Consider the following 26,654-nt stretch of genomic DNA (forward strand, 5'->3'; position numbering starts at 1 on the left):
TTAATGCAACCGATCCTTGCAGCATCACAAACTTTAAAACTTGCCGGTTTCCGAGCTCCGAGTTTCCTGTGCTCTACCGCAGTGTTTTAAAAGGATTCAGAATCCTTTTTCGTGGTTTCAGCCTCGTGTTTTACTCGTTTTTTTCGCTTTACAGTTTTCCACGAGTAGTACTGATTGTACGACCGGGAGAACAACTTTTCCAACAAGAACAGCGACAGGAGTTGAAAAGCGACTTGAATTTGCTCTTATCACCTTTTTCTTTATCACAAAAAAGTTCCAAAAAGAAAATTTTCCAATTTTCACAGCTATTTCTGAACTCGGGGTTTTTAACCTCAAAAATGGAGACCAAAACAAAGGCTTCGTCGTTTACATCACTGCGGATTCGGGAGTAGGAAATTCCGCGGAACTTCCGACTCCTGGATCCGTTTATAACTATTTTTCAAATTTGACCCACCGAAAAGCCGGCACGTGATCGATCGGAATTTTTCGGAAACAATCTCCAGTTCCATTCGTCTTCCCCAAAAACGAGTACAACTAGAGAATGATGCTGCAGTAAAGATATCACATTTATACAACTTAGGCAAACTTAGAAATTTCACCCCACAGACCATCCGCCATGGCTCGTACCGTTGTTTCTGCCCAATACCCTCCTTCTTGGCCTCCTCGCGGAGTTGATCACTCCGATCGCTCCAGCACGTTACTTTTGTAGTTCAGCTTGTAGCGGCCCCGATTCATCAGGATCTTTTGCAGAATCCGGTGACTCTTGGGGTCCCTAAAACATTTAAAACAACTTTTTAGTAAAGCCCAAATCTTCCGTTAAAAAAAGGAACTGTCCTCTCCCATAATCTAGAACAGCTATAGATTACATTGGAAATTCATTGATAAACATTAGAAAAAAATAAAAGAAAATTCTGTGATTTGTATGGGACTGTTGATCATTTTTTTAGTTTACAAACATTTTGCCCATCATCAGATGTTTTCTCTCGAGTACAAATCCCTCTCTCGCTCACGAGAAACAACCCGATCGGCCACGAGCTCTCTCGTGCTTTTTCGTCATCACATAGGAACTTTTGTGACTTCAAATGTTGGCCAAAAGTAGGGAATATGAAATTCAAGATTTCTACTATTTCCCTTTTTTATAAATTACTTATGAATTTATTTCCTTATAAATTCGCCCAACGAGGTCTAGTTGTAATTTAAAATGAAGTAATTTTTAAAATTGACTTCACCGCGGATTAATCTGTATTTTCAATGATTCTATAAGTTTTCAAAAAAATATATTCGAAAAAGTTCCATCTAATGAAGACCTTCTGAGTAGATTCTGAAGTTTTGGCCAACAAGTTTGCGCACAAACGCTCCTATCTTCGACCCGAAGCCGAACTCGACACGAAGGCGCCTCCATTCATGCTCGAGCGCTTCTCGGAAACATGTTTCAAGGGCGCCCTCCCCCTCTTCATTCGTGGTCGAACGCCCAGAGCAGCAACATCGGCGGATTCCCGTAGCACACGAGCTGCCGGTAAAAGTTGCCGTTGTCTTCTCGTCTGAAACTTCGAAATCTCGGCACGGATTCCTCCTTCCGTTCCCTACCCTCAAAGGCATCAAAAGTGGCGCCGCGTGTTCCACTGTTTTGCGTTTTGCTGGCAATTGTGCGATCATTGTGAGAATCCGAAGCATTAGCAGGGACAGTATAGGAATTGGAGTGTTGGCGAAATCTGGATGCGATCGTTCGCGTGTTCGTGTTTGCGTGTGAAATGCGTTTTACGTGTCGATTGTTGAGCTGAGTTGCACACCGTTGATTAAGTTAAAGTGTTCAAGTGGCTGTCCCGGAGCAACAAGTGCCCACAACAAGTGCCCAACCGGCTGAGAAAGAATGTGCTAACAGCAAAACGTCGAGGACGTGATCGAGAAAGAGGCTCCGTTTCCCTGGTGATCGTGCGTTCTAGGTGAATCTCTTCGTGATCCCCAGCATCAGTTATGCTCGGTGTGGTTGATCGTTTCACGTTGGCCACTGCTGCGGTTCTTGCGGTGTTCCGGCCCATTCACTGACCCTTCGAAACGGACGGACGGACGGACGGAAGGTATTGCAACGGAACCTCGAAAAAAAGAAGCAACAGAACAGCACGCCGGCCATTTGTTCGTCTTGGACTTGGGCGAGAGAAAGAAGTGCGACCCAAGATCAACCGCAACACGAGGCACGAAGGCAGAGAATTCGAAAGGTTTGTTGCCCGTCCGTCCGCTGCGTCCATTGCTTACCCTTCCCTTCCCTTTCCCCTGCGGGGCTGTGCGGGGAATTGATTTGCTTTGCGTCTTGCGTTCACCTTCTGGAGCTTGCTTAAAGTCATCGATGCTTTGTGGCCTCATTCTTCTTCTGTTGTGATGTTTGTGCGCTGCTGCCACAACATCCCGCGTGAACCTGAAACAACCGGCAATTGGCAAGCGCGCTAGCCAGTATCGGCAGCAGCATAAAGAAAGAAGATTTTGAAATCTCATAAAGAAATACGCTGCTGCATAATGCAGCAATGGCCCGCGATCGGTCGGCATCGGGATTGGAAAAACAAAACTTGAAAAAAAAAAAACAGAGAAAAAGGAAAACGATTTGCAACCGCACAACGGTGCAAACGGTGGCCCGGATGGCCGGAACGATGCAAACTCATTGTGTGATAATTCTGCAACCAGCCCAGCCAACATGCTGCATCCAAAAAAAAGGCGCACGTAGTATCTGCGGCCGTTCGAACGGTGCCGTGGTTGTGAATTAAATTTATGCATCCGCATCACATACAGACAATCGAGAGTGCGTAACATCGCGGGCCAATTTGTCCGGCGATTTTTGTCGATCAGCGCACTCTTATTCATCTCAATTCATCTTGTCCCACAGACTCAGACAATTCTTGTCACCATCTCGTCTCGTTGGTGCGTTGGTAACGTTTCTGCAAAAACATTTGGAACCACTTCGAAAGAAGATCGAACACCAAGCGGGTGCAATGACCAAGCACACACACACACACACACACAGGCATGGTTTGTGCGGAAACACCCCTCAAGATCCATTCCGACGTGGGCATAGGACTGCGTGCGCCGGGCGCGTGTATGCCCGCTGCGTTCAACATTATCTTCGGGGGCTCCGGTCTTCCCCGATTTAACGACCGTAGCGAGCGAAAGCGAACGAGCATGCGGCATGCGGTGGAATGGTATCGGAAAAAGGGAGGAAGCAAAAAAAAAAAAGGAAAGGAAAGGAGATCAGCGCCGGTCCAGCCCGATAAACCAAATCCAGCCAGCGTAAAGCTGGGCAAATAGCGAAATAATGGCCCGAAAATCCGTTTCGGGGTCCACTGGAGTCTCCCCTCCACACGCCCCGCCCCTCCACCCGTGCTCCAAATTGGGCCAAACGAAAAGGAAAAACCTGACCGAAGAAAGTTACGCTTCGCTCTCGTTACCCCATTTTTGGGGGAGGAGGAGAAGATATGTCATTGGAGGGGTGGCAGGAGGGAAGGCATGTATAAATATTTCATACACGACCACACGCGGACCGTATCTGTCATTCGGTCAGTTTTATGCACATTACACGCCTGGCGGCCATAAAAGGCTGCGACGACGACCAAGACGACGACGACGACGACGACGCTCGTCTCCGTGGAAACGGCCAGCAACATATGCTGGTCCCTCCCCCCTCTCGGATGATTGAGTCGATCGATCGATCGATCGATGACGTCTCGGGTATCCGAATTCCACTTTAATTAATTTTGGTTTTTTCAAAAACTTCTGACACTTTGACGGATGCCCATGCTACCAGCGCGCGGCATCGATTTCAATTATCTACGCGATTAATGTGATTAAATGATTTACTGACGTAGAAAAAGGGCGAGAGACCATCCCCGGGACCCAGCGAGCTCCCGCAGCTCGTTCTTAATCTGTTTTGCCTCCGAGGAATGCATTCCACTCGCTTGAGTCTTCTCAGTGATCATGCGGGAATGCTGCGCTCCGGTGGCAAGTGATACGGAGAGCAGCGATAGGAGGTTCGAGACGGACCCAAGAGTTATCAATCGACGCTGGTCCTGCAGCCTTGGCCGGCAAGCCTGGTGCAAACAAGATTCAATAACAAAAATACTCCAGTACAAATATTGATTTCGTTTCAAGCGCCAGCAGCGGCGGCAGGCCGCCAATCGAATGTTGCTTTCCGCATCTCCGTGAAAGCCTTCGATTGATGTCCTAAGGCCTAAGGGTATGGTGTGTGGCGCTTGTCCGTTCCTTTCAATTCTATCATCTAGCGTCGAGTCGAGAGAGGTGACGTGACGTGGTCGATCATCATTCCGGCCGCACACACACACACATTCTTTGAATGCACTTTTGCACCGAAACTGACTGAGACGTGCGTTATCGGTTTTGGACCACACACAGGCAGATGGCACGTTATAACCCGTGATCGAAGCGTTGGCCACATTCTCGCCATTCCCTCCAGCCGCCGAAGGAAACCATTCGAAATTCCTCACAAAGCCCAGGCCCTGTAGAATGGGACCAAAGTGGAATGAACATGTCGAGAGAAAATAATCTAAATGCCATTACACTGTGCTGCTGCTGCTCGGTCCCATTTCGGTACCGTGGCCCCATGGACCATGAAGATGCATTTGTGACGCAGTGACCGCAATTCCGCACCGAGCACCCCGTATAGTGCTGCAGGCCAGGGAGGTTCTTATCGTTTCTCTTTAACGTCGCCACTGCCTTGAGGGAGTTCTTTCTTTCCTCGCCGTTCCTCGGTCTGTGATATGTGACGAGCACGCGACCGATTGCGATTACTTCCGTTCGGGCCACGTCCTTCTGTCGCAGTCTGTAGTAGTCACTGCGATCCATCATCCGATCGACGGTCCGAGTGGCCGTCGGTTACAGTTTTGCTTTTTTGAAGCAACGTCCGATTGCCCCGACATCTGTTCCTGGTACTGACATCATAATCATCAATGTTGGATAAACGAAATGGCGGAATATGGGACCGTTTTGAACGACTGGCTGGTCGTCAGTTGAATGCTCACTGTAGGAGAAAATCAAATAGAACTCCTCCACAGCGATACTCAAATATGATCAATGTTCGAAGACTGAGAAAGTGTTCTACTTGTAAACTAAGCAAGAATAACCTGGGTCTCAGTAGAGCAAAAGCATGTTCCGCAGAGGGTTGTTGTGTGTGTGTTTTTTTACCAACCATTCATTGTTTGCCTTTTGCCTGCGCATCTATCGGAATGCTTTCGGAGCACATCATCCTTCTGCCTGGTTGCTGGTGGTTTCGGTGGAGAAAGGTTTTGCCACACGTTTCGGTGGGAAAGGTCTCGGTTACATTGGCTCGGTGCGGCGCTCTAGTCACCCCGTTGTGGCTCTCTTTCCCTTTGCGAAAAAAAAAAAACAACAACGGAAGAAAAGCTCGTGGAAAGCGTGTGGCTCTGCGTGCCTGCGCTCACCACCACCCTCCCCCCGGGGGGGTGATGCGATGCGATGATGTTTATCTGCTTAAGCACAGGCTAAGACGACCAGCCGCCATGGTTAGGACCGTTCGCTGCAATTTCGCTCCGTTGTTTTACGTTCGTTTTACGTGAACCGAACCGGGTTTCTGTTTGTGGGAAATCGGCTTAAGAAAGCGTCTAGAGCGCCGTCCTAGGGCTTGATATTGATGAACTGATAAGTCGCTAGCAGAGCTACCGTTACGGAGCCTGCCTGACAGCTGCCTTGTTTAGTTTTACAGAAAAGGAAGCTTTGTAGTACATTGTGCATTTCCACTACTGCTTACGTTAGTTACTTTTGAGATTATTCATGGTTTTTATTGTAAAGCAGGCCCCCTGCTACTAATCCTACGTAGGGTCAACAGTTTTTCTTTGCACAAACTTTTTTCTCCTTCCTCACGGACACGAGTCCAAGTCCAAAAGCACTTCCAAAAACGGCATGGCGCAACACACATTTCCGCCTGGTTTTTTGTTGAGGTTTTTTTTTCTTCTTGCCCAACAATTTTCTCAATTTCGGTGATTTACTGAAGCGCCTGTTTTTTTTTCTTCTTTGGTGTTTGCCTCCTTTCGTTTCAGCCTCGCGAGCGCTCGCAGATTAGAAGGTGACGATTACGAACGGACCGGACCGGAGCGGAGTAAAGGCAGCGAAAAGTTACGCGGAAGTAGCGCACTTCCTCGCCCCGGCAAAAGGTCGACCAAAGGCGTGCCAACGCGAGACGAGAGGAGTTTTTCTTCTTCTCCTGCTTGGTCTTGGCCGGCGGCAGGAGGCGGCGATGCAACAGTGGAAACTCGCAGTGGAAAAAGTGTAATGCAAATGGCTAATAAACCCATCAGCCTGCGAGCAGTAGTAGCCTCACATACCGGCCACCGCCGTTGAAGGAACCGCCCCACAGAGGCGCACTGTTCCGTTTCCAAGCAATAATCTTCGTTTGTCTACCGCGACCGCTGCTGAGATTGCATGATGGAAGCGACCACTACTGCTGCTGTTGTTGGTGCACCTCAGTGAATGCTGCCCGGACCTCCCTCCGCATATCTAGAGGCGCAAGCACGCTGTTATCAGTACGATGAAATCAGAAAATGATTATTGAATAACGACGGCGACGACGGCAAAGACGGAATCATTATCAAAAAGGCTGCTCAGTGTGCAGTGTACCGTCGCCCGGGGAACGGAAGTAGCTCCAGCAGTATATAGAGAAAGAGCCTCACAAAGTGTGCGACGACGACGGGGGGGGGTTGTAAATCATAAAAACCACAAAAGTCGCCGCCGTAGCAGGCGATGGTGCAAAGATAGTGAATCGCGTGCATTCCGTCTTCGTCTTTGGTTTCGCGCTGGAAGAAAAGCCTTAATTTTGTCGCGACGTCCGTGGCGCGTCGTTGTTTTGGGTGTTTCGCGCGCCCGCGCGTGCTTTTCCTCCGTGGGGGAGCGAACGAGCGAGCGAACGAGTTGCCTCGTGCCCCAACCGTGCCGTAATCGCGACCGTGAGCGTCTGGTAGAGAAGAAAAACACATCCGCCAGCTCCTCGGTGGAGGCAGGTTGTCGGCAAGGAGGAAGGCGCCTCTCGAGAGTCGCGAATCGGTGTGTGTGCCAAGTGCCTCCCATCCAGCGAAAGATTGTCGAGCATCCCAAGTGCATCTTCCGGAAAGTGTGGTCGTCAACCGGTCGTAGGCGCAGTGGGAAGCAACGACGTAGAACGTAGAACGTAGGCGAAGCGAAGTTAGTCTGTAACAAGCGAAACACAAGTGCATCATAATCGTTCGTCACCGAGTTCGTTAGGAGAACTCGCCTCTCCAAAAGGTTTAAGGTCCCGGGGGCGAGTGAGTGCAAGCGCAATTGCAATTCCGTGTGCAATCGTTTTGTGACGACGGTGACGATCAAAGTGGTTTCGAGTATTCCTTCATAGCCTGCCCCGTTTGTTGTTGCGATTGTGCTGCTGTGCTGCTGTGCTGTGTCTGCGTCTGTCTGTGTCCGTGTGTGTGATTGTGTGAAGTCCGTCGTGTGTAGTGTGCCTGCCGGGGACGCAGGACGAAAATCCGTTCAAGGTGTCGCTCAACGGGAAAATGCGGGTCACGTCGGAATCGAATTCCGGCCCGCCCAGCCGCACACCGTCCATCATGGACAGCCCGACGCTGGTGCGCGTCGAGCGGGCCCGCTTACGCCAGGAAGCGTCGGATGGGGGCAGCAGCAGCAACGGTGGTGGTGGTGGTGGTGGTGGTCGCCCCGGGAGTGCCAGCCAGCAGCGAGAAGACAGCCTGGAGCGTTGTTTGCTCGATCCGAAGGTAAGTGTCCGCCCAGGGATTTACTTGTCATATACCGCGTCCATCCGTGTCCGGTTTCGGTTGTTTTTGTGGTCCAAAGTTTCGTCGCCCGGAGTCTGTGTGTCTGTGTGTGTGTTGTCGCGCTTTCACATCATCCGGTTTGTTGGCCATTTTGTTGTCTCTCTTTAGCTTCATTTACCTCGGTTATGTGGTCCTGGGGTTTGAGGGAGAAGGGGGAAGGTGGAGAGGGTAACGCGTGCCGTTCGAACGTAATACCTTTTCGATTGCTCCGAGAAGACATTCCGTTGAAGAAGGATTTGCACTCGAGCAGTGCTGCAAATTGGTCCTCCGCATTGCTTTTGGACCAAAGCGTGCTGCGCGATCCCGGGGATGGATTGCTGCTGTGTGCGTCTCCTTTTTGCTGGCTTTGGCTTGGTGGTAGATAGAATTTAATGACGATGAATCACTTCGTCTACCGGCATCGGAACGCGACCGGGGATGGCTTTATCTTTTGGCTCGTGCCGGTTCACAGGAATTAAGGGTGACCGCTACCACACTCACTAATGAAATGTTTGCTTTTTTGTGTAATTAAAACGCTGAAACAAGAGCGGTACTAGAAAAACGGCCGACAGAACTGTCAGATGAGGTCACGCATCGTTGTCAAAAAAAAAAAAAAAAAAACAATCGCTCTCCAAAAACTGGAGCCATTTCCTCCTTTCCTATTATCAGTTTTGCCGTTCGGCATCCCTTTTTCGATTTGTTACGATTGGTCGCCTCAAGAATGTCAGCCGATTAGTATCGGTTCGCGATAGTATTCAGAATGCTAATATTTCTTAAAATGGTTGCCTTGTTAAACGTGAACCACCGTGAAGGCCGCTTCGAAGCGAATAGTGGCAAAGGAATGCGCTCGTTTCCCGTAAACCCTTCCGCCTCGTAGCATCAGCAGCATTAGCAACAAAAAAAAACCAATCAGCTGTCGGAATCCTCACTCCGCACTCTGCGCCACCCGAATTCTTGTTAGTGACTTGTTGACACATTAATTGGTGCAGCGCGCGTTACTTCTGATTCACCGACAACCCGGTTGACTTATGTTTCCGCTGCTTCCCGGGTGCGGCACTTGCTTGTATATCGCTATACCGATTGTCGTTATCAGCAGGAAGCACGCAGCAGCTCGTCCGAAACGCTGTCGCGCGGGACAACCGGGAGGGGGGGGGACGCTCTCCAAATAATCCCGTCGCCATCGCCGATGTCTAATCCCCTGACGGTGGAATGACTGACGGTGCCGTTTTTTTTTTTTGCATCACGGTTTTTAGTGTCACTTTTTTATGTGCGGGAGTAAAGGGGTTGTCTAGTTGTTGCTCGGCGTCACCCCAACCGGCGTCGTCGCTGACGTTATCGTACAGCGGTCGCGCGGATAATGCCCCACGTTACGCCCTCATCCATACTGACCGTGGCCCATAAAAAAAATATATATATAGTGGAACCTCGCGCAAGTAGGAGTTACAGCGTTACGCGAGCAATTGTTGCACTAGGCGGACTAGATTGATGGTGATGATGATGATGATCGTGATGGTGATGGTGATGCTGATGGCGCGTTACATTTTCAGCGAGCGGATGAGCGACCGCAAAAACACGCCAAGGTGCGGAAGGTACTGCTTTTTGGGTAACCGCTCGTGGTGTTGGTGACCTTTCCACAGGAAGTGGAATCGGTTCGAGGGAAGGTGTGGGTGGCTACCGCACCTCCAGCCATCCGTCATCGGTGAAGAACGGAACTGTGGCTTGATACCGCAAAAGCGATGACATTTAATTGATCGGCGCTGATGTCAAGGCCATTCGGTGGCCCATTTTTCATCGTTTCACTGGAATGCCGTGGAACGGTGAGTTGGTATCTTAACGGAAAGCGTCGGTCGGAAATTCTTATTCATTTCCCTTTCCACTCAGCAGACCTTGCCCTCCTGCACACTCCTGATTGACAGTTTGTTTACTGAAATCGTTCCTGGAAATGTGGCACTCGTCATGAGATTTACTTTAAAAATAAACCCGAAAAAAAGGGATTTTCGGGGCAAGAGCTGGCAAGTTGTGGTGGAACCTTCAGCATGACACGATCTCGCGTGCCACTCGCAAGCCCTGCCCTGACCCTCACCGACAGCACGCCATGCAGCTTTAGCCTCGGCGCGCTCCTCGACGTCCTCGAAAATCAAAGATGACGCGCCTTGTTTGCGTCTTGTTCGCGGGGGGGAGTCACCTCTCCGTCAGGGAGTGGATTACGTCCGCGAGTGAGTGGAACACGGAGAACCGGCTCTCGAACCGGCCCCGGCGATCCCGCCTCCTGTCCGCCTTTCGGTGAAAGGGAATGAGTAATCCCAGCCCAGCGGGCACGGCGACGACGACGACTGTCAACTGTTAAACTTGCTAATTGTTGGCCTTCACCGTGAAGGGGAGGGACCCGGTGTGTTCACCCTGTGTTCCATTTGATTCGCACACCAGCCCTCCACGACCACCCCCGGCCACGGCAAAGGACGAGCGCGAAAGTGTGTGGAGAAACTCGCGGCCAATGGCCAAGTCTCATGCGGACAATCGCATCGTAACACCGGGGTGTGCGTGTGTGTGTGTGTGTGTGTGTTTGATTGCAATCTTCATGTTTTCTAGTTCCGAAAAAAACATGTTGATCGCACCCATGCAGCATGTTACCACCACACCGCCTGTGGGTTGATGGTGTGTTGGGGTAGGGGGAAACTGATCACTCCAATAAAAACCACACTCTCCTGCCTCCGTACCTAACGAAAGGGGGCGGGAGGCGAGATAATTAATTGGTCGATGTTTTGATTTGGCAGACATCAACGGTTTGATGCGCCGGACGAAAGTTTTGCGATGCGAATGCGTTGCGACAACGGATTCTCTGTTGGTAGCGCTTTTTGCTTTGTCCGCGCTCCGCTCGGTTCGATGTAGAAAGTAGTGGCCCTCGGTTGCGCGCGCGGCGCCGCACAAAACTGGAGCGGAGCGCTCTTGGGGCGCTTTTCCATTTCACTGCACGGAAACGTACGAGATGGGGAGAGCGATAGAGGGAAAGGGGACCATCGCAACATTGTATTGTAGTACAGGCGAGTGCGAGGTTTGTAATACTCTTTACGTGATTTACCTGTCTTATGAGCTCGTGGGATGGGGCTGGACGTCACGAAATCCACAACCCCGCATTGCCGATTACTAGACAGCGCCACAGCGAATGTCTAGGGAATGTCGCATGATTGTTGGAAAGATAAGATAGCGAGGATTCGGCCAACAGAACGCCCTTATCAGAGCAGAGCTGCTTCCTCGACCTTTTTGGGGGCTTCTTAACCGGTGGTTATGCGGTCGACCTAATGTCAAGGTGTCTTATGGTGCAATCGTGCCCTTTATCGGACGCCGGACAATATCGTGAATTGTCTTTGTAAGGGAGTCTTTATCATCTGCAGGTCTGATAACACCACACGTTTGGTAATAGACCTTACAGCGAACTGTGACTCAGTATAGAGGGATATGGATATAGGTTCTTGCACTTAAGCTTACCCAAGTTAAAATACTGGTGAGTATTCTAAAGGATATAGAGATATGAAGGCCTACTTGAGATGCTTCTAGCCATATAGAAGCACTTCCTACTGTACATTAGTTTAATGTTTTCATAGAGTTAATATAAGTCATTTTAACCTATGTATCAATACAGTACAATTCTAATTAAAGACCATTACAGTTGTATTCTAGACGGCATAGAGTGAAACAGTATAGAGTATATATAAATGGCATAAAGATATCCAGACACCCATTTGAGATGCTCCTAGCCCTTAGAAACGTTCAGCTACCGAACCATCTTCAGCGGTTTCGGTATGCAATACCTTACCCTTTTTCGGTTCACTGTTTCGAAATGGTGCTACGTCGAGGCCGTCGAGGGCACTGCATAGCGTTTTCCAAATGAATCTAACCACACACAGTCGCACCGGCAGTTGGGGCCCCGTTTAGGTGTTTCGGTCTGGCGAATGGGCATGTGGGACATGATCGCGGGTGTGAGTAGCGTGTGAGAGGTTACCGCAGTCGACCATAACCGTATGCTGGCACTGCTGCTGGCGGTGCTCCCACTGTTTTGCTCTAGAAACGCGAAAATCAACAAACACTTGCAACCATGCAGGTCCGACATTACACTGACAAAACAAATAGCAGCAAGCGGAGTGGCGGCTTTTGCTGCAGCGCCAGCTCATACCGCTCACGATCTCCGCGGCCGATCTCGGGAGTAGTGTGGTCAGGCATGGGCGATCTTGCGCATTAATTAGCATCGATGAGCAGCAAACACAACCGTTTAGATAGTTGGCGCTCGTCAAGGGTTACCGCGTTGCCCGATTTGTTGCGTCCGCTGGCGAGGGCCATGCAACCGTGTGTCCGTCGGCCCGTACCGTACGGTACCGTACCGGGCAACCATCTTGTGCAGGGGGCCGCATCTAATAGGGTCAAAAAAAAGGTAAAACCATCGGACAGCTTAGCGGTGGTGGTGGTGGTGGTGCACGTTACCTTGCCGATTGTAATCCATTAGATCCGTGCAATTATTTGCAATGGACACACGTAACCAGCGACGAACCATGATTCGTGCCGATGCGGATTCGAGAGATGCCGCTGAGCAACAGGAAGTGAGGTGCGCTTTTCTGCGTGCGGCATGACGGAAGTCAACGCGACTCGTGTAAATAAAGGGTGCAGCGAGAGCGTGAGTAGTGCACATGATGCCACCGGAAGCAATCCGATGTTTAAATTGGTCCGCGGTACGCGAAAATGGCCAGCACGCTCGGTGTGTGATTGATTCGACTTCACCTTGAAACACTTTGTACGGCTCCGGTCAAGCTTACCGTTCATCTGTGTTAGCTACTCTTAATTGCATTGCATGCATTCTTAGCCTTTTTTTTCGTTTTTCTTTTGCGTTCTTCGGTGTATTTCAAGTGTAGCATTCACATTCCAGCGTATTACTGTTCGATACGTTAGTTTGTTTTATGTGATGAATAGTATTTTGTTCTTTTATCTTATTAACTTGCTTATGTGATTAACGCCTCGTGAACTGGATTCCTTTTACCGCTCACTATCCGTGTTCAGGCATTTATTCGGATGTTCCGGATTTTATTAATATGCAACAAGCGGACGCGACCGGGTGTGCCTTTCACTTAATTATTTTTCGATAATGCGCCAGATGAACCTTCAAACAGCACTCGCCATTATTCCGCCTCGTTGCGCTTATTATCCGCATCGGTTTGGCGCGTTGGCGACCGTCACAGCCGCGGCAGTCGCAGATCCAGTGATACGGAACCTGTTTCCTTTCCGGCAGTTGTGCATTTGGTTTTTTGCCGGTTTGTTTTTTTTTTTCAATTGCGTTTGTTTCCGCCCGTTTTGTTATTTCCTACTTAAAGCTTAATAAAATTTTACTAAGCTTTTTTAATGTGTAAGAACGAACGTGTAACGTGGTTCCTGCCGTCCATCAATCCAGGACTCGCACTGATTAATGACCGTCAGTCGGATTGTAAAATGATTGAGCATTGACAGAGCTTCGCCATGTTGACATTCACTCACGACGTGATGACGTTCGTTGTTCGATGACATGCACGACGTCATGCCGGTGGATTAATGTCGTCCAAGCACGCACGCACGTGGCGGTGTCGTGGGGCACCAGATTTCCGTAATTTGACCATTGTTTTGTTGTCCTCGCGGTGGATCCCGCAGGGCACTCGTGTTGCATAATGGTTCATCTGTGTTTACCTGTGGTCAGTGTTTTATCGACCAACCAACCAACATCAAATCATAGCCCCAGTGGGTCCCAAGGGCGGTGATCATCAGCGAAGCGCATGTCCTGCGGTTCACGGTGCGAGCCACGAAGCGAACCAAGCGAGCGAGCGACCACCATTAGCCAGAAGTGCGTAGAAAGTGATAAAAATGATTAATTATGCTGTCGTATAAATTTTTTTTTATTGATTCTAATTTTATTATGATCCACTCCAAAGCGCAGGAACAGCGGAACGAGCGCCAACCATTGACGGACACCGGACACCGTGGGGTGTCCGCTACATCAGAAAAAAAAACGGAAACAAGTGGTCTACCCTGCCCTAGTACACTTCCTGCGGCGAAGAGATGCTCCTGCTTTTGGGGGTTTTTTTGACGCAGGCTTGCGGCCCTTAGGCCCTTTCCCCCCCGCGCTGGTGGTGGTTTCGCGCGGAAAAAAGCTGTTTGATCTTACCCTTGGCACACTTTATTATCACTTCCAGTGCCTCCCGCACCGGTAGTGGTGCGTCGTCGTCGTCGTCGTCGTCGTCGCCGCCGCCATTCTTTCGCTCGTTTGCTCGGCGACGACGTCACGAGACCGTTCCGCGGTTCCTTCGCGGTGGGCCACCATAAAACTGGATTTATTGCATTAAAATTACATCCTCCCAATTCCTTGTCCTGTCGAACGGCGCGAATGGCGTGTGGCCAGGGGGGGGGGGGGGGTCCCTGTTGTGTTGCTCGCAAGAAAGAAAGAAAAAAAGGACGAGCGGCAGAGGAAGCCCCGAAGCTCCATCTAGTTGGAAATTGGCAGGCGGGCGGAATAAAAATTCAAGATTGGCTCATCCTTCTCGAGGTTTGGCGACAACGCGAGGCCCTCCAAGCAGCCCCCATGATGATGGATGGTCGGCCCGTTAAAGATGACGACGCGATAAAGGATAATGTGTAGGGCGGCGTAACGACGACCGAGACGATGATACCACCCGGGTTTGTGCGTGTCGGCGAGAAGAAGGGAAACTGTTGCCAAAGCGAACGATAGAGCGAGTCCATCTCTCTGCGTCCGCTGCAGCGAACGCGCTCTGCACATAAAACCTTACTCCACGGTCATGAAGTATGTTTATCATTGTTTTGGGGGAGGTGCCCCCACCCCACTGCACCCTTCGCGGGGGGGGTGCGTGCACCCTCACTGACATGATGTCGCCAGTGTTAATAGAGCAATTGTCTAGGGCTGTTCCGCTGTAGGACATCCAGGCCAGGATGTGACATTAGACCGGGAAGCGCTAGTAAAAGTATTAAACGGTTCGGAGGGAGGAGCGGTACTTTTTTCGAGGGTGGGGTAGGGGCTCAATGAAAGAAGAGGAAAAAATGAAGCCCAGGAAAGTCTATCTGGCTTGGCCCGGCAGTCTGTTCGACAAAGGAAGGAAGGAAGCAAGGATCCAGGAATGAAAGGTATTTAAAAGTGCGCGAACGTTGCAAAGCGGTCGCAACATGAAAGGGCGAGCAGCGAGCGTCGTTTAACGCCGAAAAAGTGAAGGAAAGAGGAAAAACCGGGAATTTAAACTATGCTATAACTCGTTTATCGCAGGCCTGATGCATTCCGCTTTTTATGTAACAATTTGTTGCAACTTTTTATCTTTACACACGCAACAACGTGGGCTCCATGTTTTTTTTTGTTTCGGATACTTTCCCCGCCGTCCGTTTACTGGTTTCTTTTTGTTCATATGCTAACGAGGCACCTTTCTGCTTTTTCATCGTTTTATACTTTTGTGGAAAAACCTTTTGCGAAGTCATTTGACTCTTTAAAAGGCAGGGGAACAAGTGATAGCAGACTTTACTAACGGCTTATAGTTATTATCTGCAGTAAAATTAAAAGTTTAAATGGCATTGTAATAGATTCGTGCAACCATGTCGTGACCAAAAAACCAGGAACTTATCTACCAATACAAGCTACAAAATGGCTTTACATTTTAGAAAAACTGTTACATTAACCAATCGATCGATAATGGTATTGCTACCACTGTCAGCAGACCATATGTTGCAGCTCCTTCTCCATCACCCCACCATTAGCGTGGGGCACGTATGTTAATTTCATAATAACGAACCTAATAACCGTCAAATCAATTCAATCGAAAGAAGCTGACGTGGAACTACAGTATGTGTGTCGTGATAGAAAGCTTCTAATTACCATTCACCTAAATACCTTTGCCAGATTGTGGTGACATCGACGATTTACGTTCCGTGAGCCTCAGTCTTATCCATTAACGTCGATCGCTCATCAAACGTCAACGTCGTGCGTGGTGCGTATGGGGTATGGGAATAATAATGTTAACGGCGAAGTAGTAGTATCAGCACATCAGCAGTAGTAACGGTGGATGTCATCCACACGGAAAATCGTCACGAAACACGCGACGTACTAGTAGCTACCGCCACCAAAAGCGTGCGTGCCTAATGCGTGGTGGGTTGAGAGGTCGCTTCCATGCCATCCAATGGTTGTCGGATGATGAGTCTCCGGAGGGTGAGCGCGCGCACTACCTTATACGGTTGCCGCCACAACCGACCGCAGATGATGCCGCAGCAAGGCCACCGCGAGCAAAAGACCCTCCGGATGATGATGTGGTAATAATTCAATTAAAACCACCATAAAATGGCGTCAGAGGCGCGCCAGATACGGAAGCTCTTTAGTAGTAGTGGTGGGTGCTGCTGGTGGCCGCAGGATTTGTGAAGAACTTCCCGTGGCCTCGTCCTGGTCATCGGTCCAGCTCGATTCGAGCCACCAAGATGCGCGCGTGAAGTGAAATGCCGGACCAATGCTGTCAGTCAATTAATATTCAATCAATCTCGCCACGCCGCCACAATCGGTAATCGTCGAGTGGCGCTCTTCGAGTGGCTTTTCACTGAAGATAACGCGTGAAGGACGTCGTTTCGATGATGCGTGGCCGCTCTAAGCCTCGTTAAAACGCCCTAGACGACAAGCTGCCGTGAAGTGACGACGTATCGTGACTAAGACCAACATTGACACATGCTGTGTGACTTGCCGTACAGTGCACTCGCGGTGACTAATGCTGTCCGTCTGCCTGTACTCGGTGCTCGCCGGTGGCGTCACACTGTCCGTGACAATTGGCAGCAATTAACATTCCGTGCATCGTGCATCCGGACGTACGGATGATGCATCCGATGACGGCCGGCCGGGCCGGATTCTTAGCAAAAAGAGCGTACACTCCGCCCGGATGTTGCTGGGCCATCTTTGGCCCCCCTGAAGGGGACTTTGGAGGCCACTCAATGCCATTCCTGGCCGCCTGTTACGCATACTGTTGGTATAGCAAGAATATTAGATTAGATACAGAGCAGCGCTTGCAACGCTTGCGGCTCATGCGGGATTCGTTCATTGGAAAATAGTAGATACCTCTTTCTGAGTTCCTCGATACCCAAAGGTATCCTTTCGTAATTATATGTAGATCATTTATTAGCATAGATGACTGGGAATTAATTAAATTCACGACTGGTTCACGATGTTCGGACCGAACAAAGACCGCCAGCCGGAAGTCCCTGTTTCAGAGTTAATAGGTCGGTCGGCGGCGGATGCGCTCCATCCTCTGCACGCCGCTACCCGCCAAAAACCCGGCACTCCGGCTCGGGGGGGGGTCTGGTACGGTTTTGCATATATTCTGCGCGATGTTGTGGTCGTGGAGCACGATGAGCTCTGTGCGGTGTGCGCCTGTTGTCGCTAGGGAATAACGAGGCAACAGCAGCAGCAGCAGCAGCAGCAACAGCACGCATTAGCACTATATAGCGCCGCACGGTGGTTGAAACCCATTAACTTTAATTTGCCTCACGTTAACGCACTTTCCGGTCCTCGCGGTCCCGATTCGGTTGAAGTAGAAGAGGAGGGGAGGGTTTGTGAGTTGGGGCGTTGGTTGTTGAGAGTGAAATTTTTGGAGGAGAAGTAGCAGAGATGAGGCGCAGCTTCTCCGCAGTCGCAGCACCATTGTGCCTTGTGCATTCATTATTAAAGTACCACCCGTACGCGGTCTAAAGAGGGCTTAAATGTGTTGCTTTGAGTTATGTAGGCGACCTAAATTTGGCACGCCGTGACTGTGACTGGTGAGCATTAACTCACCGTCTTGTACAGCTCGTGGCACTGGTTGCGTTGTAATTGATATATTTTGTTGAAATATCACGCAACGCGGAGCGAAACCGACCATGGAGCACTGGTAGCACCTCCCAAGGCAGATACAGTACCAGATGGAACCTTCACCACTTTGTGTGGTGTGGTTTCCGGTGCATAAAAAGCACTCATTGTGTATCCTTCTTTATGCCTCTTCAATTGCCTTAAAACCTAGTATCTTAAAGCCGACCACCACCAGATGAGTCTAGGTTGATGCTTCCTTAGTAGTTTCGATCCTTTTCTAGCCACGAATCATCGGATATATAACAGTCTTCCACGTCCACGTCCCCCGGCCACTTATGGTCTAATTGGTACGTCGAGGTAATGGAGCGCACACATGATAGGGACTCGATCGCACATCTGTAGCTCGACCTGGAACCGGTGGCAGACGTCGACGACTGTATGGTATCGGCACAAAGTAGCTTGATGACCGGTGGTGACCATATTGTGACGTCTATGACATCGAGTGGGATGATCGGTAGGACGCTCCTACCTGTCATTTGAATTTCAAATCACCTCTGCAGTTGCCTGTCTGGCGAGCACTATACCCCTTCTCATCGATCTCTGCCAGCAGGATGCTACGTCTACGTTGTTGCTCAGATGCTCCAATGATGTGTCTTTCCATTCACTTAAAGGTGTCTGGCGTCGCCGCCGGTGTCTTGATGGCTTCTGGCCGTCCAAAGTGACATTCTCTGTTTAGTGTACTGTACCGCAGTATCCGTTTTGTAGCTTTTAGAAAGTACAGCTGTGTAAGAATTTCACACCAAACCACCACTCCCTCCGGGGGTCACACCGATTGGTGTGCCATCCGCAAACGGGACACACCTTGGACACCACACACACACACACACACACACACACACGGCTTATCCCAGGGGCGAGCTTTAACGTTTCCTCTGACGCCTCCGAAAGTATCGTCGTCGAAGGAAGGGTGTGTTTACGGTCGGTTCTTTAGGAGCTTATGAAGCGCGTGTCGCTGTCTGTTACAACCGAAATGTCAAGGTCTAGGGGGTGAGTTTTGTGGGTGGGTTGGATTAGGTGATAAACTGAGGCTCCTTACTTTAATAACATAATTAGCACTTGCGGTCGCACCACCACAGCCCAGCCACTGAATACCCGGGTCCGGGGTCCGGGTCCCGGGGTGCCGCCATCCATTATTAGAAGCTACTCAGGCGCGCCCCAAGATGGCGCACAACAAAACAACAAAAGACCCGGTGGGGCGGGTGTGTGGTTTCGGGGTCTGCAGTCTGCGCTCCGATATCACCTGGCAAGTGTGTTTTGTGCGTAGGAGAGCGACACCGTGGACCAGCGAGCGACGCCATTCCGCCCACACCGTTATCGTGCGATCGCGAGTACAATCCCGGTGTGGCACAATGCCGACTACCTAATGCCGACGTCCGCTTGAAGGTTGACCACTAATAAGCCGGTTGCATCATAATGCCGGATCGATTTGTGGTTCACATTGAAATCAACAAAATGTGCGACAAAACTGCGCAGCTATCTTGGCGATTTAGGAGAGGCTTTTTTGTAGGAACTAATAGCCTTCGTTGATGTGCGATGTGTCCAAATGGCAGCTGACGCACTTTACAAACCTGGAAACCTGGGATCCGTATGGAGGAGGAGAAGGTCACGAGGCGATCCCAGAGCAATCATCTGGATCGTGAATTCAATTCACGCTCCATCATAGGTAATCCATCATAGTGCGATCCCGGAGGCCAACCACAGTTGGCAGCGTGCGTTACACACGTGACCCAGGGCTCACCTTAATTACTGTAATACCCCGTTCCCTGGTCCCTATATTGCAAGGACTGCTTTCCATTGTTGAAAAATGAGTTTCTTGAGCCGAACGGCAAGGTCCAGGCTTCGGGAGGAAGGCCAGCGGGAAGTCGTGGACTCGTACGAAGTAGATCAATCGTAGTAGCCCGTCCGTCCATCCGTCCGTCATCAATCATTCGTTCGCACGCTTTCAAGATGCTTTCTTGTCCATCCGAATCACCGTACGACCTGACCTGATTGACCCTGAACGGTGGCGTGTTCGTCGTGACGATGATGATGATGATGATGATGATGATGACGATCACGATGGTATTACCCTTCGTCCTTTCTGACAACGGGTTCATTGGGCTCTCTCTTTAGACACCAGAATCATCGCTCCAAGCAAGGCACGTAACTGGTAACAAGCTGGGAGTCCTCCAACTCGGGCTCTTGACACGATCCTAGTACTGCTGCTGCTGTTGCTGCTGCTGGTAGTGGTGGAACAACGACGAGAGCAATCTGTCAACAGAAAATTGAAATTAATGTTCTTTTAATGGTGTGCTCTCTCTCGGTTGGTCGGTCGACCACCGAATACCCTTTTGCGCCTGTGCATACAGTGTTCTGCGACCGGAGTTGTAACGGAGTCAAAAGGCAAACAACCGCTGCTGCCTACTTACGTGTCTACACTCGCTCTCTCTCTTTCTCGCTCTTTGGAGTGCGCAAATTAAATGTTTAATTACTTAATTGGGAATGTAAATGAACGCTATATTTGCTAGTGGGGCGGGGGATTATGTGGAACGAGGGAAAGGAGCAGACCCGGTATGACACGGTGTTACGACCTTTCGCGACCATAAGAAACGACGGAAGGAGGAGCGCAAGCAAAATGCGGAATGCTGGTGTGGATTGTGAAGCAGCGAGAACCCAGCTGGACTGGACACTGCGGCAGTAAAATGCTGCGGGATTGATGCCCTGTTATCACCACGTTGGCGAGCTCTAGGTTATGTATGTAAATAGTTTGACAGATAGGTCTCCACGGAAGCGCGCGGCTCGAGCGAAAGGCTCGAGCCCCGGACCGAGAAGCAACCAACGGGGATGGGGGATAAGCGCAAATCATCTTATCTTATCGCTCCTTCTTCTCCTGTCTGTGGCATGCCATGGCATGGCATTAGCCCAGGCGAGACGAGGTTGTGCACCCTTTATAGCACACTGCCGGCCCGTGGGCCCGTGTTATGAATCTGTTTAATTACGCTCTTATGCTCATCTAGCGCATTCCTTAATTATCTCTTGTTTGTTCTGTTCGAAAACGCGCAGCAGCGGGCAGAAGAGCGAAAAATGAGTCCAATCCTTCGCCTAATTAACATTTTTAACTCCAAAGCATTCCGGGTCTTGGTTCTTTCCTTTTTTCTGCAAAAAAAACCCAAAAAAAAGACGCCAACCGTGTAAAGACTCAAAGTGGAACAGAAGAAGCAGAAGAAGATGACCAATCCTGACATTGTCGTCACAGTAGTCAGCTGTCGGCCACGCGAATCATTGGAAAGCCGCCCTGTGCATCGCGAGCGTCCGCAATTGCTGTAGACGACGGAAAGCGAGAAGGTGCAGTAGCGCCATGGCCCGCTCGCTCACTCACTCACTCGCTCATTACACATTCACTTTCACTCCAACCAACCGTCGGTACGGCATCGGAAGAACGATCGAAAACCGGTCCTCTGGGTTCCGGCGTTGTGCTAATCGAAACCGATCGTTTTGCCGGATCGTTTAAGTCCTGTCAATAGATGCTGCGCTGAGGATGGCCGCTGCCGCTGCCATCACTCTCTCGACGACGCCAGACGACAACATGATTGCCCGGTTGAAGATGGGTTTTTCCGGTTTTTCTCCGCGTCGCTTCTGCTCCACCTCTGTCTGGCGATTGGGATGCTTGGGAAAATGTGAGGGAAGACAACGACGATGAGGTGAGGTGTGTGGAGAGGTCTGTCTACCTTCTTCTTAGGTTTATGGGAGAGACCCGCACGGGAGAAAGGGTTCGATAATGTTGACGCCTGACGTAGGGTTGGGGCCGCAAGGGATTGGGTCCAACCCGAGTAAGGTTTAATCGGGGAAAATCACATCGACGCTCGATAGCTGGGACACCTGGGACTGACGGTAGGGAATGGAGGGAGCAGCATCATTAAAATGAACTTGATTTCCTTGGCACTGCTCTGGCCAGGAACCGGTACGCGGTCGCCGGTATGACAGTCGGTTTTTTCACTGGGCAGCTTCTCCAGCTGGTGGGCGGCAGGTGAACGTGCTACGATGGCGACACTTGACCATCGCGCGCACACACACACACACACACACACCACACCACACCACACCTTTGCGCCTGATGTGATCAGTGGAAAGTGAAACCTTCTCGGCACGATAAGGTTGCCGGTTGCACAAGACTTTCCATTAAATTAATTGTATCCGATCGAGCGCCTCGATGCAGTAGCAACAGGGTTCTTGGCCACTGGGCGATTGGGATCATGTTTTACTGTCACTTCCCTTATGTTTGTAGCTTGTTATGTGTTGAGCAACGTTAAAGCTTTCTGACGTTAAGGCCCTGTAAAAGTATTACTTTTCCTTAAAAAAGCGAAGTGTGAAATTACAGCAAACGCCGCTTAACTAAGAAGATGATATACTTCGTTCAATCGATTGGATGCCCAAGGCTGATTTCCACGCGCTACTCCTCTCCAGAGCTCCGTTGCCGTTCTCTTATCATCCGTTAATGATCAGGTACGCCAGGGAGCACTCCCAAACCGGCGCGGAGCAACCTGGCTTCACCATTTTCCGCAATGCATCAACCATCAGCTGGCGCTGCACGCTCTCACCGCACCGCATCGAACGACTTACTTGTGGTGTGTAATTGAACCTTCTCCGGCCTCCCCCAGACCTGCAGTTCGTCCGTACCGCGTACCGCGAAACGGTTTTTATCGCGTTGCATGAAATTGAGTTTACCTCTCTACGCCTTCGCGCTTCATCCCTTTTGCTGCTCCGATGTCCGATATGCAACCGTACTTTTCCGTTGGAAGTTGCCCCCGGAGCCTTCTTCAGAGCCTTTTAATGCACGCGAACTGCTGCTGCTGCTGGAATGGCGGAGTGTGTCTTGTGTTTTCGATTCCGTACAGTTCACGGTTCGATCCGGGGGCTCAATTTGTGGCCAAACTTCGTGCCCGTACAACGTTCCTATCTTCCTGCTGCTTCTGTTCTGGAGCACCGGTTGGGTTCCGGGGGTTGGATTACACGAGGATTATTGCCAAACTAACGTTCGATCAGATTTCGCGAAGTTGTTTCGCGAAGCAATTTGCACGCCAGCCCGCTCCCAGTTCGCTCTGTGTTTTGGGATTTTGCTGGGACTTCGCCCCACCAGCACCTGGGGCGTCCTTGGGCGGACCGGGCAATTTCTCATGCAGACCCTCCGATGTGTTTGTGCGGTAACTTATTTCCTTTCGAATGATATCCTTGGCTCTCCGCTGGGCTCGAGTGTAGTTTGTAGTAAAGCATAGATCCGGCTGTACCGGAAGGACTGGCAGACTGGCATCGAGAACATACAACCAAAAAAAAACCGACACAAAACATCGCCAACCAGCGGTGAATGCAAATTACATGCATTTTAAACTTTGTTCTCGCTCTCTCTGTCTCTCTCTCTCTCTCTCTCTCTCTCTCTCTCTCTCTCTCTCTCTCTCTCTCTCTCTCTCCCGCTGACCTTCCGGACATCCGGAGCTGTTTGCCGAAAAACATTCTGGGGTTTTTGCGGCATTCATTCCAGCTGTTTCTTGCAGTTTAATCGGTTGGAAAACAATGTTGCAGGTACTGTCTGTGCCTTTCTGTCTGTGTGTCTGTGTCCAGACGGCTATGCACGGCACGAATGTCTTTCGGACAAAATCCGGACACGGGTCGTCCGGGCCCTTCCTTCGGTGCCAAAGGTCTAACCTTCTCGACCACGCTACCTGCTTATTATGTATGGCGGACTTCTTTACGTTCCCGGCAGGAATGGACAGCCCTCTGTTCCTGGAAACCGGTCCGGATTTATGTAGCGGCGAGGGTATGGCCGTCGTCAGGATTCGACTTGGGCCTCCGTCAACGCTTTCTCATTCCATTCCATCTGTGCGGAGCCGGTTGGCCGGCCGGACAAGAGATCCCTCCCGATTTTCGTATTTAAATGGACTCCCGAGGTTGCGCTTTGCGTAGGAATTTATAAATTGATGGCATCTTGTCGTTGGTCCCTTTGAGCTTCGTGTCGGCTTTTTAGACCTTTCCAGTGTGTGTGTGTGTATGTGCGTGACTGCGCGCTTGGGGGAATCCTTTGCCAGATTTGATAATAGAGTCACATTATCTCATTAGAAAGCAAGGTGGAATCGGTGTGGCGTGGCACGCAGAGGGCGATGAGAAAAAAAAGGGATCCCGATCAACCGATCCTGTCTCCTTCCTTTCTTCTTGTCGCTTGTCTTGTCCGACTGGTTGGGAGGGATTTTGTTGTAGCTCATAAGTTTTTATTGTATCCTTTGCCATGAATTTGGAATGTCTGACTGGTCGGTTGGTTGGTCGGTTGGTTGGTTGGTTGGTGTCGAAACGGATGCGGATGGCAATTTATGGGGTAATTTGTGTGGATTACCGAACATTGCTTTTTCGGGTAGCTTAGGCCCGTGCGGCGTTTGGCCGCTTGAAGTGGAATGTAATGGACTGGTGACACTGGTACTACTGTGTAAGCCCTCTTATCGAAGGTTTGTGCTGCTCGTTGTTTAAAACTCTAGTTCATTCATGGTTTGATTTTTCTTTTTTCTTTCTAAAAACTATCTAAATCTCTATTAATTATCATTATGCCCTAATTAAATAATGGGAAATTTGTAACATTGAACAGTAGTTGAAAGTTTAAAATTGTTTGGCAATTTATTATGTGTTTATTATAAATGTTCATATTTTCTCTACAAATCTTATCGTTATACTCAGTTCATTTTATTGCTTTTAGTTGATTTTTATTCGCTTAGACCGAATGTTTTTATCGACTTATTGTTTAAGAGCAACTCAATGAGCTTTTCACCTTCGAGGGAATATTTTAATATCACTTTCCAATTTTGATTGCCAAATTTACGACTCCAGTTCACCGTGAGCGTCTTTTTTGTGTTTAGTAAATATTTATTTGTATTCATTTTCCAGTGCCTTCGGAATGAAATGTTTCTCAAACTTTCGTTATTTGCTTTTCTGTTTTCCGGTGATACTAGCCTAGCTTTAGCCTAACTGAAAGCCAAACAAACCAAGAATAATAATTTTGTATGAGCGATTTCCTTTTCCGTCAGGCTGACAGTTTGATTAACATTGTTTCCATATAATATCTACATAAAACATGGCGCACACACTTCTTAACGAGAAAAGGAAAAGAAAAACCGAACGATCGAGGAAGGTGAGGGGTAATGATGCTAATGAATATGAAAGAGTTAAACCACCTCAAAAAAAAAACCCCGCTGTCTGTGTCTGTTGACGAGTGTTTGGTGAATAATGGATGAAGCCGGCATGCGTGAGGCTTGCGCTGCGGAAAATATGACTCCCCCGGTTCGAATGGCTAATCATATTTTCAACTCCTCCTGCACTGTTGTCATGTTTATTTCCTCCTATTTTCGCGTTGGAAAAAGTAAAATCGAGCACAACCCCCGGGGTTTGTAAATGATTTGGTTGAAAAATGAAAATGCAATTGCCTTGCTCCTCGCTCAACAGATGATGATGGTGATGATGACGATGATGATGATGACGCTGATGGTCTCTCAGAAGAGAGTGTGAGGTGACTCTTCCGCCGATTCCGCAGCTACCGGGCCCGAGAGAGTTAGAAGACAAAAGTAACTACTTTTTTCCATTTCAACTGTAAATGATCGACGGCGACGACGGTGAAGTTGAATCCTTGACTCGCTCCTTCGTTCGCTCACTGTTGCTCTCGTGGGGCGGTTGCGTGTAACGGAAAGCGCCACCGGCCACCGTTCTTGCCGGCCGGCTGATAGCAAAAGTTGGTTGGCGGTTTTTGCTGGGTAAATTTTATTTCCTCCATCAACGCATTATTTTCTCCGCTGCCATGCCCGCGCTCTATCGGCGCGCATTGTCGTAGGGCGGACAAAGTGCAAATAGAGTGACGAAAGCCCCGAGGAACGTCGACAAACTTTTTCCCAAGCAAAAACAAAAACGGAGAAGCGAACTAGAGAGGACACACACAGACACACACACAGACAGATGGTTGGAATGCTCGTTCTTGCGCGAGGTAGTGATATGCTCACGCCTCGATTCCGCGCAACATCCGCGAACTCGCACGCGGATGCGTTAGTCCACGGTCCCATCCCAGGGCGCCATTTGCCTTCGTTGCGTTACGCGTTCGCACGGTTCTCTTGACACTTTAGCACTTCCAAGGGCTTCCAAGGAAGAAGGAAGAGGAGCCACGAGTTCGGATACAAATGGAATCGCACTGCAAATGGCAATGGCAAATGGCAGCAAATAATAAACAAACAGCAAAGAGAGCGAACCATTGGCATCGTCGTCGTCCGCGTTGGCTGCTCTGAAGCCTGGGAAAAATTTGCATAAAATGCATCGCACCACCACTAATCATAAAATGACACGGCATGAGCCGGTTGAAGGAAACCACCCAAAAGGGGAGGGAGGGAGACCGATGTTCTGCATGTCTTTCAAACGTCATAATCATTGCCATCGCGTCATCATTCGCCGGGACGCATTTAAGGCCCGGACCGGTCTCCGGTGGGGCATATGTTAGTGTCACTTGCTTTCTACTACTACTACTACTAAAGATATACCCTCCGGGGAGTGCAGGAAATGTGATTTCAACCAGCCACCAACCACCAGACCAGGCCGGTGGCGGGGCTTTATTGGTTTGCTTGTAGTGTTGTTGCGAACGATTGCACAATCGACATCATGTGTGTGCGTCACGGCGTTCACGGTTCACTAGCTTCCATCAGGACGAGGGTCCGTGTGGCCGTCAGTTTATGCTTTTGATTGCACTTCACTCACCCGTTCGTCCTGTGGCCCAAGAACGGGCAATGGACGATGGACGTTGTGAGCCTCGCGACTAAACAAATAGCCCGCGAGAAGAAAAGGAAGGAGCGAGAAAAGTGTTTCATTTGTCGGTGCGTGACGAGTGCATTTAGGTAGAGCTCAAAGCATGTAGTAGCTGCTGCTGAGAAAGGTGCAATGGTTGTCAGTTTATGTTTAATGTTTTGCTGGAGGTGCTC

General features: G+C 49.7%; 1 protein-coding gene across 2 annotated transcripts in view; it reads left to right on the forward strand.

Moving 5' to 3' along the window:
- Window positions 1-1,472: 1,472 nt before the first annotated feature.
- LOC125949829 (homeobox protein 2) overlaps window positions 1,473-26,654 on the forward strand; it is a 91,295-nt gene continuing 66,113 nt past the window's right edge. Inside the window, exons 1-2 of one of the 2 annotated variants that reach the window (XM_049677239.1) lie at window positions 1,473-2,216; window positions 6,057-7,757. In XM_049677239.1, the coding sequence (XP_049533196.1) occupies window positions 7,539-7,757 (219 nt within the window). In that variant the 5' untranslated portion in view covers window positions 1,473-2,216; window positions 6,057-7,538. The remainder of the gene's footprint in view (window positions 2,217-6,056; window positions 7,758-26,654) is intronic. The other variant, XM_049677240.1, reaches the window with a different exon arrangement.

Source organism: Anopheles darlingi, chromosome 2, assembly GCF_943734745.1.
Source record: "Anopheles darlingi chromosome 2, idAnoDarlMG_H_01, whole genome shotgun sequence".
Lineage (NCBI taxonomy): Eukaryota > Metazoa > Arthropoda > Insecta > Diptera > Culicidae > Anopheles > Anopheles darlingi.